Source organism: Pseudonaja textilis, chromosome 2, assembly GCF_049901715.1.
Source record: "Pseudonaja textilis isolate UNSWEBS1 chromosome 2, rPseTex1.2, whole genome shotgun sequence".
Taxonomy (NCBI): domain Eukaryota; kingdom Metazoa; phylum Chordata; class Lepidosauria; order Squamata; family Elapidae; genus Pseudonaja; species Pseudonaja textilis.
Genome location: NC_141991.1, coordinates 109,949,457 through 109,964,878, shown reverse-complemented (window position 1 = coordinate 109,964,878; position 15,422 = coordinate 109,949,457). Strand labels below are relative to the sequence as shown.

General features: G+C 36.1%; 1 protein-coding gene across 2 annotated transcripts in view; it reads left to right on the top strand.

Annotated features, from left to right (window-relative positions):
- Positions 1-15,422, top strand: part of ASPSCR1 (ASPSCR1 tether for SLC2A4, UBX domain containing) — a 78,453-nt gene that overhangs the window by 19,002 nt on the left and 44,029 nt on the right. For both annotated transcript variants that reach the window (XR_015741354.1, XM_026701867.2), the window contains exon 4: positions 179-279. Coding sequence is in view for 1 of the 2 variants with exons in the window: in XM_026701867.2 (XP_026557652.1) it covers positions 179-279 (101 nt within the window). In the remaining variant the exon portion in view is untranslated. The remainder of the gene's footprint in view (positions 1-178; positions 280-15,422) is intronic.

Below are 15,422 nucleotides of genomic sequence, written 5' to 3'. Positions count from 1 at the left end.
GATGTTGTTTATAAGTGTTAAATGCCACAAATACCTGCTGCTCTGAAGCATTAGTTGAAACCAAGGACAGGGGCCAGATTTCTGTTTGCCAGATGTGATTTTGAACAAGTTTCATGAGCTGCTTTATTAATAGACGAGTATGCGTATATCTTCGATACACATGTATATTATCTCTTAGATACGGATTGCACTGCAATTGGATGATGGTTCTAGACTCCAGGACACATTCAGCTCCAGTCAGACCTTGTGGGATATTCTTCACCACTTTGCAGAGACCAGGTGAGTGTAAGAACAAGAATGAAAAAAGAACAAACATACAACATTTGAAACCAAATTTTATGGGCAACTAAGATGTAGAATGAGTATCTGCTCTGCTTTTACTTCATTAAAATATCTCTTAAAATAAATACAATCTAGGAATATATTTAGTATTGCTTATATCCCTGCATTATTGAACTGATCTGTAGTATAATGGCCACTATTTTAGATAGAATTTGATCGTATTGTGATAAGAACATGCAGTAAGATAGAAAGCATTAATTCACTTACACTTAAGATGATCAAAATAATATTCTCTTTAGAGAAATTGGTTGGTTTCACTATTTAAAATAAATGATTTAACCAAGAAATTATATAGAGAGCCAATTTAAACTTTGCTTGGGTTGTTTTCTTTAATCCATTTGGAAAGAACGGTATACTGCATTAGTTGTAACAATAAAGGACCCCTTTGTCATTTTTCTGACTCTATAGACAAGCAGTAAAAAGGAAAAACAAGTCTGGCCAAAACTATATAATAAACTAGACAACATGTTACCCGTTAGATCATCATTTCAGATATATTTCCTTACCAAAACACAGAAACAGAAGGACCACAGGCGAGCAAAAATTCATTAGCAGTGAGAATTCTCCTTTACCATATACATTTCTCTCTTCCCCCTTTCCTCTCTTATTTTCCCATTATCTTCAGTTTTCTTTATATTTCTGTATTTTATATTTTGATAAGCTAAAAATATTTGAATCAGCACGGAGCTAAGAGAGAGGGACTGGCTCAGTATCACTCACCTAGCTTTCTTGCCTAAGATAGGTAAATAAATACAAATGGATATTATTATATACTCTGGGCCTTTTAATTTGGAGGTCCTTCTATTATATGATATTCTAACCAATTATGTTAAACTAGTAGAAGCAAGAATGGTTTTCAACTTCCTGTCATCTTCCTCGTTGAGTTTCTTTGTGGGCAGCTGGCAGGGAGCATCCAAAACATTCCTTCCTTCTTTCCTTCCTTTGATTGTGGGAAACAGGGAGCTTGGGCAATCATGATTGAGTTTGCCCTTGTTAAGTTCTCCTTTGACTTGGTGACTTGGAAATGACAATCACCTGCCCGTGATTGACCATAGTGGCACAGCAGCATTAAAGTGGCCATAAATTTGCTGAATTTCAATCCCAAAGAGCCCTAAGTCCTGGATTTGGGATGCATTCTGTAAGTTAGCCCATTTGAGATATATTGATTCAGAAATTGTTGTCCTATGATGCGCCTTTTCTCCCAGTTGAAGATTACAAACAAATAGACACCACAGTTTAAGGGGTATATAAAAGACACAAGTCCATGTGCTGATAGTTCAGTTGTCTGTTAAAAATACTGTATTCAAAATACAGTTTGGTCCTGAGACTTCACTGGTTTCCCCTGTCAAGTCTATTATATTACACATTTGTTTTCATTTCTATGTAAGTTTCTCTCACTGTTACATTTCTGTGCCTCGGAATATTTATATAGTCTTCAAAATTTTCAAACTAAAGCAAATGACTTTTCCACTAGCATATGTATTTCTTTCCCTTGATTTCTTTGCTTGCAAAAGTATGATTGGATAATGTGTGAAATGTCTGGTAAGAGCAGAAAAGCCACTAAACAAAATTTTGTGTGTGTGTGTGTGTGTGTGTATGTTTATGTGTGTGTGTGTGTGTGTGTGTGTGTGTGTGTATATATATTCGCACAAGGAGCAATTGTATAGAGGGTACAAAATAAGGTTGAAAAGAAGGTTCTACAAACCGTCGAGAACGAAACAGTTTTTAATTGTCTCCTAAATTTTCTTTTTCACTTTTTCTTCTTTATTTCTTCTTTTCTCTTTCACATTTATGTTTGTGGTGTTTGTCTGTTTTAATTGTAAAATTAATAAAGTTTATTTAAAAAAACAAAACAAAATGATCACCCTATTTTTCTGCCACTCCTCAATTTTATTTTTTGTGCTTCACTAGTTGTGTACTTTTTCTCTCTGGCGTTAAACAACTCTGCTTATTGTATACTAATAATAAATTGTACATATTATGTACAACTTCCTACGTTCTGATATAATCAAATGGGAACATGAAGAATCTGGAATTGAGAATTTTCCTCTTGCCTGTTGGAAAAGATTCTACAGAAATAATAGAAAATACTTGTAGCTCTGGTTTTAGATTTTGGCAGTGGTTTGCTCTCCAAGTTCTACAGATTATCTACAGAGGGTTTCAATTCAATTGTTAACTGGACATTTCCAAGCAATTGAGGTGTTATTTTTTTAAAAAGGCTTTCTTGTTACTCCTTGTGTCTTTTAGTTCTTTTTTTTAAAAAAAGGATTAGCCTAGGCTTCATATATTCTGTGAATTTATGAAGCTTCTGTGATGGTTTGCCTCCCTCTTGCTGCAGCCTACATTTAGTGTTCTTTCTGTCTGAAGTGGATTCAAGAGTCCTTAAAAAATGTCAAACTAATAATCTGTACTTCATAGATGATTTGTTACTTAACTTTGTTTTTTTGTGGCCTTGAAGCCTGAACTTCTTAAATTGTAAACAATTGTTGCAAATTATGCAGAAGCATCTTTTTCTTCCTTCTCCCTCTTCTCCCCAAAACCACTTCTTAGCGAGCTTGCCTAATACTTAGAAAAGGAGCATCACTGATGTGCATTTTTTGTCCCCGTTTGTTTGTTCTTTGATTTTTGAGTGCATGTGTGATTAAATGGATCTTCTAGGTTCCCTTCTGTTTTAAAACACATTTATTATCACCCATTTGTTACATTATAGTATTGCTTTATTGGTAGTTTTTTTTTTTTTTCAGAATTGGAACTGTTCCAGCAATATCTCAGAAAGACTGCCAGACTAGAACTTCCAAAGCCGAGGTGATAGGACCATCAAAAAAGGGTGGATGAGCCAATTTGAATGCTTGCATGAATAACAACAGATGACTGGAGGGTTTTTTTTTGCCAACTTTTGATTTACAAATTTTTGTACTTTTCCCATGACACATTCCAGATACAATTTCACAAATAATATTGTTTATGTCTATTGAGTTGTGATTACATAGAGAATCTAATTTCAAACATCTCCAAAAGATGTCAGTTATTTCTTGGTCTGTTTGTTGGTTCATATTTTAATATATGCAGTTATACACAAACAAACCATTCTGTAGGGCACGGATGTCAAACTTGCAGCATCACATTGCTGTCATGTGACATTTTGTGACATTTTCCCTCTTTGTGGAGCTGGGGTGGGCATGGCCTGTGCGCGATGCATCCGGCCCATGGGCTGCCAGTTTGACACCCCTGCTGAAGAGGTTCCCTGGTACAGGTTTAATTATACTGTCATTTTAATAGACTGTCAGCATTCCAGCAAACCTCCATTCCAACCAATAACTCCGAGACAGACATCTCTCAAAAGTTCCTTTTATTTGGATAGTAACTGGTACAACTGTGAGATTCCGAATCTGAAAGTTCCGGGCTTCCTTACAATAAGTAAAAACTACAAATCCATCCCCGACACCCATCTCTACATCGCTTGGCCCAGTCACCATCCGTCCCAAAGTAAGACTTCCTTTCACTATGTGCAACACGACCTGACCTTGAATCAGAAAAAGAATTTTATTATGTCTAACTAGATATACTCCAATGAATTCCCCCCTCCCACTTTCCCAGTCTCAATTGTGGCAGCGTGGGAGCATCGGATCTCAATATGGCTTACACAGCTGACAGTTGTCCCCCTTTGAAAAAAACCACGTCCTGGAATATACAATAAAACACAACCAGGGGTTAATGCAATGTCCTTAGCCCTCTCTCCCACCTCCAAGGGGACCCTGTGGCTTGTCAGGGAATTGTTCATGGAGTTGTTTAACCAATCTATCTGCATTTATATCCCAACTTTTCACCCAAGTGGCTTCTGACAAAGGATAGCCTTTCCATAGCACTAAATATTGTAATTGTCCTCAGTGTAATCTAGAATCGAGGATTTTCTTTATTTCATAATGTGTCTCACCCTGTACAACCAGAGGTTTGGGAGGAGCTGCTGGTATTGGCCTTAGATTAGAACCTACAGCACGCTTTAACAAGGTACTATGGACTACTGGGAGTATATTTTCCCCAACAGCAGAGGGAGACTTAATTGGACCATCACTGGATTGATTATCTTGGATATAGGGAATGGACCCCGAATTTAGGGCCCAACTTTCTACTAGGAAGTTTCAACTTAAGATATTTAGTTGACAAAAACACTTTGTCCCCCACTTTAAATGGTTGTTGGAGGGATCTATGTTTGTCTGCTTGTTTTTTATATTCCTCATGGCTTTAGCTAGAGCTTTTTTAGTATCCTCCCAACCTTTCTTTAATGATTCCATCCACCCTGTTAAAGACATGGATGTTGGGGGTTCCCTAGGCAGCTCTGGCATAAGGACAAAATCCATGTTGCTGTTGATTTGGAAAGGAGTTAAGCCTGCGCTGCTGTGTACTGCATTATTGTAAGCAACTTCTGCAAACAGCAAAAGTTCCGCCCAGTTCTCCTGTTGATAATTTACGTAACATCTAATGTATTGTTCCACCATAGCATTTGTTGTCTCCGTGGTGCCGTTATATGCCGGATGGAACACTGAGGAAAGCCCTTGGGATGACCCAATGGACTTCAAAAACTCCCTCCAGAACTTAGCAGTAAACTGTACACCTCAATCTGAGATTACTCTACGAGGCACACAGTGGAGCCGATAAATATGCTTCACAGTTTCACCAGTTTCTTAGCCAAAGGTAGTCCGGTACATACTGTAAAGTGGGCTTGCTTAGAGAATAAGTCGATAACAGTCCAAATCATGGTACTTCCTCTGCTTTCTGGTAACTCTATGATAAAGTCCATCGTGATTTCTTCCCATGATTTCATTGGTTCAGCTACTTGTTGAAGGAGGCCAGGGGTTTTTCCAGTTCTGTGTTTCATTGTGGCACAAATTGAGCAGCTTTTCACATAGTCCTTGATATCAGTTTTCATTTTTGGCCACCAGAACTGTCTTCTGACTAATTGTAGGGTTTTTAAGAACCCAAAGTGTCCTCCCCAATTGTGAGTCATGGCTACGTTTTAATACCATCAGTCTTAGAGTATTGGGTACATAAATCTTGGTTCCTTTCCAAGCCAATCCTTCGTTCATTGTCAAATCAGTTTGATGTTCAACAAACCATGGATCGGTTAAAAGTGCTGCTTTCAAATCGGTTGTCAGTTTGTCTTCTAGGAGAATGGGGCTGCATTTAGCTTGACCTCAGGTGGTTATTTGGCCTGCGGGTTGGGCTTCTGATATCATGGTTTGCACTACCTCCTCCAGGTGACTGTCAAATTGGGTTTTCTCAACAAGGCATCCGCTATTATGTTTTCCCCTCCTGGGATATATTTCATGTTAAAGTTGAATATCTTGAAGTATTGAGCCCAGCGGACTTGTTTAGGTGAGAGCTTCTGAGGTGTCTTTAGAGCCTTGAGGTTCTTATGATCAGTCCATACCTCAAAAGGCTCCTTCACTCCTTCCAGGAAATGCCTCCAACATAGTAAAGCCCATCGCATGGCAAATTCCTCTTTTTCCCAAACCTCCCACCTATGCTCTGTGTCTGTCAACCTTTTGGACACATAAGCGCAAGGCATCAGCTGGTCTTGAGAAATTTTCTGAAGAAGAATTGCCACAACAGCCACATCACTTGCATCAGCTTGGACTACAAAGGTTTGGTCGGGTCCGTATGCTGGAGGATAGGCTCAGTAGCAAATAAACGTTTTAATGTCTCAAAAGATTTCTGACAGTTCATTGTCCAAGTAAGGGGTTGAATGGGTTTTGGTTTGGTTGGGGAAGGCCCAGTTTTCACTAACTCTGTTAAAGGGAGGGTGACCTCGGCAAATGAAGAAATAAATTGTCTATAAAAATTTCCAAACCCAAGAAACTCTGAAGTTGTTCATGTATTGGGGGTGCCAGTCTAGCAACGCCTATACCCTTCCAGGGTCCATCTCAATCCCCTTGCTAGACACTCGGTAGCCTAGGTAGTCCAAAGCCTCATTATGGAATTTGCATTTTGATAGCTTTGTGTATAACTTGGCGGCTAAATGTTTTTTCAGTACTTGCCTGACTAATTTGACATGTTATTCAATGATTTCGCTGAATATAAGAATGTCACCCAAGTAGACTAGGACATCTTTGTACAGGTGTGGATGTAGCACTTCATTGATTAGTTGCATAAATACACTGGGGCCCCTTGGAGTCTGAAAGGCATGACTCAGAACGGAAAACTACCCAGAGGGCAGTTGAAGGCAGTTTTCCACTCATCTCCCTCCTTTATTTGGACTTAGTAGTAGGCTTCTCTCAGATCTAGCTTGGTAAGGATCTTGCCTTTAGATAGGTGATTTAATAAGTCCTTCATGAGGGGGTACATGTTTTTTATGCTCACTCCATTCACTCCATTCACTAAAGTTCACACATAATCTCAAATCTCCATCTTTCTTGTCTTTAAACAGTTGAAATTGATATTTAAATTTACTCTCCACCATCTTTAAACTGAACTGATAAATCACCTATTGTTTATCCAGCTCACATTTCCAAGTCAGTAAACTTCAGCTACATTTTACAGATTCTGTACTGATCTGTTGTATGAATTAGTGTTTTGTATGGCATCGTTCCTTGCTTGAAAACAGTTTCAGACTGTTAAGAAGTTCCCCTTTCAGAACTACATAAATGCAGAATTCAATATTTTTTATGTAGATGAGATTTTCTCTCCTCTCTCTCCTTTCATGTTTTGCTTCGCATCCATTCTAAAAAAGATTTCTGAAGAGCTGATAAAAACAACTGCATTAAAGGTCCAAAACATCCAGTCATATGTGCTAATATTGATACCTGTGGAAATCATAATATCTGTAGGCATCATAATAATATTCTCCTGTTTCTATTACTCAGCAACTGATGTTTAGTTAGATAAGTTGTGAAATAAGAATTATCTACCTTGAATTTGCCGAATCCTTTTAAAGTAATGCAAGTTAGCAACCCTCTCAGCAACATGTAGTACTGTTTTCCATAATTTAACCATTCTCTTTGTGAAGATCTTCCAAAAATTTAACTGCCATTTAGTTTCATTGGAAAAATGTGGATTAAAGGACCTCCTTATTTAAGCCCCCAAAGCATCATAACTTTCTTCATAGGGAAATTGCTTCAGCTCCCTAATCATCTAGCACCATCATTTTAGGTTTTTGATTTTTGCACTCAGTTTCAACTGTACACTACTGAGCTCTTGGTTATGTAATGCAGGTGGTCCTGACTTAAGATCACAATTTAGTTCAAAATTTCTGTTATTAAGCAAGATAGTTGTTAAGTGAGTTTTGCCCCATTTTATGACCTTTTTTGCCACAGTTATTAAGTGAATCACGGCAGTTATTAAGTTAATAATATAGTTTAGTGAACCTGTCTTCCCCATTGACATTTTTATCAAAAGGTTGGAAAAGGTGATCACATCACCCCGGAATACTGCAACCATTTGATCACATGACATGTGAAATTATGTCCGCTTGTGCATCACATTAATGCAGGGTTAGGGTTAGGGGCTAGGATTCTTGAAATAAATCTAAGTCTAGAATAAGCACCCTTTTCAGAAACATTATTAAAAGTCCATCTTTAGTTCAAATTTAGCAAATGATTAAGGATCAAACCAAATTTTAGTTAGTTAGAAGACTGATTCCAGAATATTTGGAGATAAATTCATGTTCCATACTAATGAACTTTTGGGTGTGCTCCAAAGCAGAGGTCGCCAACCTTTTGGACCTCAGGGACACCAAACTCATAATTTTAGATCTCAGGGACCACTAACTGGTTCTGTGGGTGTGGCCTAATTTGTGGGTGTGGCTTGGTGGTCATGTGACTGGCTGGGCATGGCTTGTATGTAAACATTATAAATATTTATATAAATATTGAATATTTTTATAAATAAAGAGCAACTTTTACCCAAAATCAGGCAAAGCAGGCAGGAGATTGAGTTGCTCACAGAATCACAGATTCATTCAAAGATCTATCTATCTGCCATTGGCTAGCTCAGACTGTCACATAAAATTTGCTCGCAAGCAAACTCATAAAATTAACTCACAACACACCATGCATGTAAATATTGAATTTCTTATAAAAAAAGAGCAACTTTTACCCAAAATCAGGCAAAGCAGGCAGATTGAGTTGCTCACAGAATCAATGATCTATCTCTCTCTCTCTCTCTCTCTCTATCTATCTATCTATCTATCTATCTATCTATCTGCCATCGGCTAGTTCAGTCTCTCAAATTTGCTTGCCATGAGTGTGCACTGAATTTGCTTGCAAGCAAACCTTCAGTCCTAAGGGAGGTTCGGCTGTACTTAAAAGCAGAGCCGAAGACCTAAAGACTAGCTGGAAAGCAAGAAATCCAGCCATTTTCTGCTTCCTGGCTAATCTAAATCTCCCGGCACAGAGAACATTAATAAAGCAGCATATTCTAAGCTTGTACTACATTTTATAATTAATTAAAAGGTCAACAAAATTTGAACTGAACTTTTGAATTGAACTTTTCATGTTCATGAGGTAGCTTTGGAGCAGCGGTCGCCAACCGGTGGGCTGCGGCCCCCTGGTGGGCCATGAATAATTTTTGGTAGGCTGCAGAGATATCTCACCCCAAGAGCACCCCCCCCCAAAGGAATTAATTCATGCTGCGCAGAAACACGAGTGCTGTGCCACCCACATGGCCCGTGGGAACCCTCCCCGTCCACTGACACCTTACCCAGTAAACTTGCCTGCTAAATTTCTATTTTTCCTTTTTCTGACCATCATCTGTTTTATATGTTTTTCTTTGGTTAGCCCTTATTTCTTTAAGTTTATTCCATCATTTTCTCTCATAGTTACAGATTTCAATTTCTTTCTTTTTTTTTTTGTAAATTTTATTTGAGTTTTCACAAAGAGAAAAAAAAAACAAATAAAACCTCTTTTTTGAAAGCAGCATAATCCCGGGTTACATTTCTTCGTACAGACACAAATTCAGGTTCATGCTCATTTTTATATTCTATTCCATATCTTATTACTATTTTACATTTTCTGCATAGCTTCTCCCCTCTTTTAATTTTCTCAATTTTATTTTAATTATCTCATCTCAGTTCAAATCATTGTATTTATATTTTTTGTCTGTCCTGTTTCAATTATCTATTATCTTTTCTCATTAAACAAAATTTCTCCTCTAGTTACTGATTGGAGTATGATGCCTTTATAACTTTTCCCTAAAGTTGTAACATTCAATATAATACATAACTTTCATTCGGGTTCTGCTTGGTACATTCTTAAAATACACACTGTATTCTTAAAAAAAGAAAAAAATTATAAATGTATATAATTAAAACAACATTCCATTCCAATTCAATTCTATCATTAATATTAATATTCATTAAAGTCTTAACATCTTTAACATTACTTTTCAATTAAATATACTTCTATGGGAACAATTATAAAGCTTTCCATAGTTAATTCCCCCCCCCCTTCACTTATATTTTATAAAACATTAACATTAAAATGTTCCCGTTCCTTCCTAATTCAATTTTCTCATTTATTTTATTTCACTTATTTTATTCACAAACACGTCACTAAATTACACTAACTATTTTATCCCTTATTTTAATCATACGTTGTTTCCAATTTTCTAAAATTATTTCTATTACTAATATAACAGTACAATCTTATGTACCTTTACAGAATCCCTTTTTCAGTTGGATTTTCACCCATTATCTCTAAATAGATCTGTTTCTCTATATCTTGCTCCGGTCCTTTGTAGCTTCTTTTCCTTTCCTTCCTCCCTCTCTTCTTCTCTCTCCCCTTTTTACCCCCTTGTCTCTCTACCTCTATTTCTCTCTTCTGTATTCCCCTTTTCTGTTGCTTTCCAGTATTATACTTATTTTTTGAATTATTTTTCTTTTCTTTGGTTGTTGTTTTTAAGTCTTAAGTTCTCCATTCTCTTTCCCCCCCTTTCCTTTTTCTTCCCCACATAGAATTACTTGTTCATTAAAGATGGCTTCTTCTTTGTCCCAGTCTTCTTGTTTTGCAGTCTTTTCTTGTTGTTTCTCATAGTTCCAAATCTCCATTTCTAAGAATTGAAAAATGAAGCCAAAAACAACCCTTCCCTTCTTGTGCATCTTCTTTGTCCTTTTTAAGTTCCATTTTCAGTTCATCCAGAAGTAGTGCCATTGTATAAATTTTTAAACCACCTGATTGATTTTAGTCATTCAAATATAATAACCAAAAATCCAAAGATCACCAAATGATCCAAATACACACAAGCTGTTTCTTTTTTGCTCTTTTTTTTCACTTTCTCTTCCTGGGGTTACTATTTAGTTGCAAAGTTTCAGTTAAAATGTATCTTTTAGAAGTCTTGTTGAAGTTTTACTTTAGATTCTTTTTAATTCCAGGCAGTCTCCTCCCTATTCCAGATCCTGCCCTTATTCTTTTTCTCTCCCTTCCTGCTTATGAAAAAGAAAGTTTTTAATGTCCAGAAATCTTTATTGTCCCTTTGACATTTTGTTTTATTTTCAGCTTAATTGCCTATTGATGTCAAAGTGGATTTTTCCAATTTCTTATTTAAGTCTCTTAATTGTCAGTATAGGGAAGGAGAGAGAAGGAAAAAAAGGCAAACCTTTCCCTTTTCACTTTCCTTCGCTGCTTCCGACTCTTCTTTGGAAGTGATGTTATTTTTTGTAAGTTTAAATTCCAGGGTACCTTGGTTGTTGCTTTTACAATTTAACCCGGTCAGCCAAAACTTTCACTTCTTATCTTCCTCCTGCACATTCTTTTCTGGTCGAGTTCTTCTTTGTGGTGGCCATTGCTGACCACTGCTGCAACCGCCTTCGGGAAAGGGAGTAATGGCCAGCTGAGGAGGAGAGATGCGGCTTTCCTTGACCCTGCTGGCGATCTCCCCCCTCTTCACCACCTCTACGGGATGGCTTAGCCCTGAAACCAGCCGGCTCGGGGCACTCCAGCGACGAGCCCAGACAGAAACCGTGCACGATCGCGGATTCCTGCCTGTCGCCGAAGCCCTTCAAACCGGAAGTCAGATTTCAATTTCTTGTGATGAAACTAAAGTTGGAAATCAAAGTAGTATTGCTCATCTCCAATTACTTACACTTTATCCTAAGCAGTGAAAATATTTTCCCATTTTTGCTTATCCTGTATTCTGTAAGGACTTTTAGACATTAGTAAGGTTGCTTTTAATGCCATCAGAAAACAGTTCAAATTTAGAAGAGGATTACTTTTAGCCAAAAATGTTGCTAGAACTCTTAAATATGATATGGAGACAGGTTACAATTTAATAGAAAACTGATACATAGATGGTGTACTCTTAGTAAATTGTCAAGATATATAAATCACATAGTAATAAATGATGGAACTTCTATAATACAGAAGGAATGATTAACCACATGTGACGGTCATGTAAAAAAAAATCAAAATATTGAAAAATTATATATAGTACTATTCAGAAAATTTTAGAAACTAATGTTGAGTTGAAATAACTTTTTATAAATTAGGCATAATAGGCATAACTCCAGAAACATCAACCCCCAAAATCAGTTTTCTAAGATACATGTAGACAGCAACAAGGAAAATTTAGCACAACATTGGAAAAGATATATATTTCTGATGATAGCAGATTGGGAACTTAAACTTGGAGAATGTATATCAATGAGAAAATTAACAACATATATTCACAATAGAAGTTTGACTAAATTCAACCAAGAAAGGCTTCCATAGACATTATGTACTACACAGCAAGGGAAATTTAAACATTTAGAGTAAGGTTTTTAAGTGGAAAAAAAACCGATTAAGGAACTAAAGTTAGAACTGTATGACCATTTTAAATGTTTATACATACTGTATATCAGGTGAAGTAAAATAAAGGCAAGTTAGAAATTATTTTTTTCAGTAATGTTTTTAATAGAATTTCTTTTTTCTTTAAATAATAAAACAGTGGAGATACCAATATTCACCTCAGAGATTTTTTTTAAAAAATCATTTAAATTCCTTTCTATTTTGTTAAAAATAATATATTCTGCTTTTTATGGTTAATTCTTCATTTACTGAGCATCAACAATACAACTTTTACAATTTTTCTGCCTACTAATTTTACATCTTTGTATTTTTTATGTTTTCTTTTTTGTTTGGGGTGTGTGTTTATGTATGTGTGTATTTGGGTATGGGTATAATGATCAATCTTTAAAAGGTTGCTAGAACTGTGCTCTTACAGTTCTTGAACAGCTTATAAAAACAAAAAATGAGTGGAATTAATTAAATTATTTTAGGACACAAATATTTAGGCTGTCTCCCAACTGTACCTTTTAAGGTGCTTTAGCAATTATCATTTCACTCAATGTCATAATCACTTAGACATTGGACTATAGTTATTTTACTTTTGTATTTTTTCCTGTTAATGGAATCATCTATTTAGATTGACTCAGAACAGAAATACAGTTCCCTAGAGATATAGATACTTAGTAATGGTTTACTTCTATACATTTTTGGAAACAGTATCTTCAGTAGTTTAGTGGTACTCAGTAATTTTTCCCATAATGTTTAAAGTTTCAGGGTTTTTTTAAAAAATGAAAGCACCTGAATGTTCATAATTTTTACAGTGTTTGAAAGGGAAAAATCTGTAACATTTAGATAAAACAGTTGTGATATCAAGTTCAATAAAAATATTGCATGGTTAGTGGGAAATATGTTTGCATTTTGTACACAGCTGTTTGTTTGAACTGTGGAACACTACCCTTTCTTCCTTCTGATCTTCTATTCCCCTTGTTGTTTCTTCCACCTGGGTAACATCTTCAAAAGAAAATATTTCTCTATCACTAAAACTTCAGTCTTGTGTCTTCCTTTTTTAACTTAGGTTCAGTTTTCCTAACCTAGCAGCAAATTGAACCAACCTGCAAGTGTAAATGGTTCTGAATGTGGCTGCAGTCTGAAACAGGTGAATGTCCTTTTTCAGAGGGTTGTCGTGGATGTATGAAATTCTGATGCCAACAACTCTGCTGCATCTAGTGAATCGTGACTGTTTTTGAAGAATATGTTACAGATTTCTTTCTTATCTCTATTTAACTATATATTGTTAACAGTTCTCCTGGCAATGAATATAATAAGATGGTTTTCTGTATATAAAAAACCTTAATAGGAATGAATTGTGTAGATGCTTTGTTTCAATTATTGAAACAATAAAACTTAAGAAATTAACAGATAATATAAAACAGGTCTCATGTCTAGACACAGCCTTGCACTCATAGAAGGATTCTAACTCAGAAATACAGAATGCACTTTGAATATGTAGACTTCTAGCTTTAAGCACCAATCCTTGGTGATAGTTAATTTCTAAGACTTTCTGCTTTTGTCTAGGCAGTTATATGTATTTACCTGAGGAATTAATTGTTGAAGTTGGTACTTACTAAGGCATATTTTCCCAAAGTGTGCAATATCTGCTATTGTTCTTATGATGAATATTTTAAATATTAAATAGAATTGGTTTTCTTGGCTTAACTCACCCATGATACCGTAAATATTACAAAAATATTAATTTCTCTTAATTCCTGAAACACCACTGGGCACTCATACTGTGTGGGATGGAACAAAAGTTTTGGATAACTTCTTTTTTTTAAAGTGTGGGAATAGTAAAAAAAAAAAAAAAAAAGCCATATGTGAGCTAGCTTAGTAGAAATTTGAACTTATAGTTGCATTTTCACAATCCGTATGCTGGAATATTTCTATATTTTATAAAGTATCTGGCTAAAAAGCTATTTCAGGATAGATTATGATAGCCACACAGCCATTTTGTCTGCTTGCTAACTCTTTAAACATAATTCTCTGACTGTCCCATATGGAGAATGTTGTTAGAGCTTTGTGCGTCTTCTTGGAGCAGAAGAGGATAAGTGTGGTCAACCCACTGGAATTTTCCCCCAGGTCCCTAATGTCCATTTCTGCTAATTAGGTCTGAAGAAGGTCTGGAAGCTATTGTGAGCTGCTCCTCCTCCTCCAGCATGCTCTAGCCCTTACACAAGATGTTTACAGGCCCTGTCAGATCCCTACATGAGGGAATCTAATCTGCCTGCTGTTCTCCTTCTGAAAAACAGCACATCAAAGTAATGGCAGCGTGTTTGATGTGTCTGCTTGCCTCAGAGAATGCACGTAATGGATTAACAGTTGCTGGAGGAGGGGCCTGCTGGCTTCTAACCATCTCTTGGGAATCTTTGTGTATATTGTTTTTTGCAGACACTTGATCAGAAAGCACGGATAATGATGCCAGAGGTGTTGAAATTAAAAGAGATGACCCTTTTGTTGAAATTTGTCTGCTAAATCATAGCATTCTTAAGTCTTGCATCTTAAGCCTGTGATCCTGTCTTCTGCAAATAAGTTGGTTCCTGTTTATTGTGACTTTGGAGAAGTATATCTTGAACATTCTCTTGTTAACAGCAACCCTGAGGGCTCTGATTGCTCACCTCTGCAGTTAAATAGTTTGTAGGAAAAAAATGAATAAGATTAATTTAAGGATGAAAATTGTAACCCTCTCAAAACATTTTTTTTCAGAATGTGCATATTTCTCATAAACTGGAAAAGAATTTAGAAATAAGGAAACAAATACAATAAAAGATCATTTGATCTGCATATTTAAGCAGAGAGCTCTGGTGCTTTTAAGAAATTCAGGTTGAATCCTTTTGTAATATAATATTGGGACACTAAATTAAAATTGCCATTTTGTAACAATAATATAGACATTGTCCTCTAACCTGAAAGCTAGAGATGGAGGAAGCAGAATAGCTACTGCAGTTCATAGTTCTATAAGTTTAAAAGGAAGGAAGCCCTGGATTTTTCCAATCATCCCTTCAGTAAACAATAGTATCCACAATTTCAAGAGCTTTAATTGGGTGAACATTTTAAAAAATATGCTTAGTTCCCTTTCTGATTTACACTTTTAATACATTATTGATCATAACATTCATGTCATATTCTGAGTTAAGGAAACACGTAGGAGTTTATCATTAGCATACTTGCTGGCAGATTACTCTCTCAAGTTTCTGAATAATTATTTTTAATAATTTCTGCAGCAAAATTGTCTTGTTTCCAGGACCTAGGGCAAGGGTCCCCAAACCC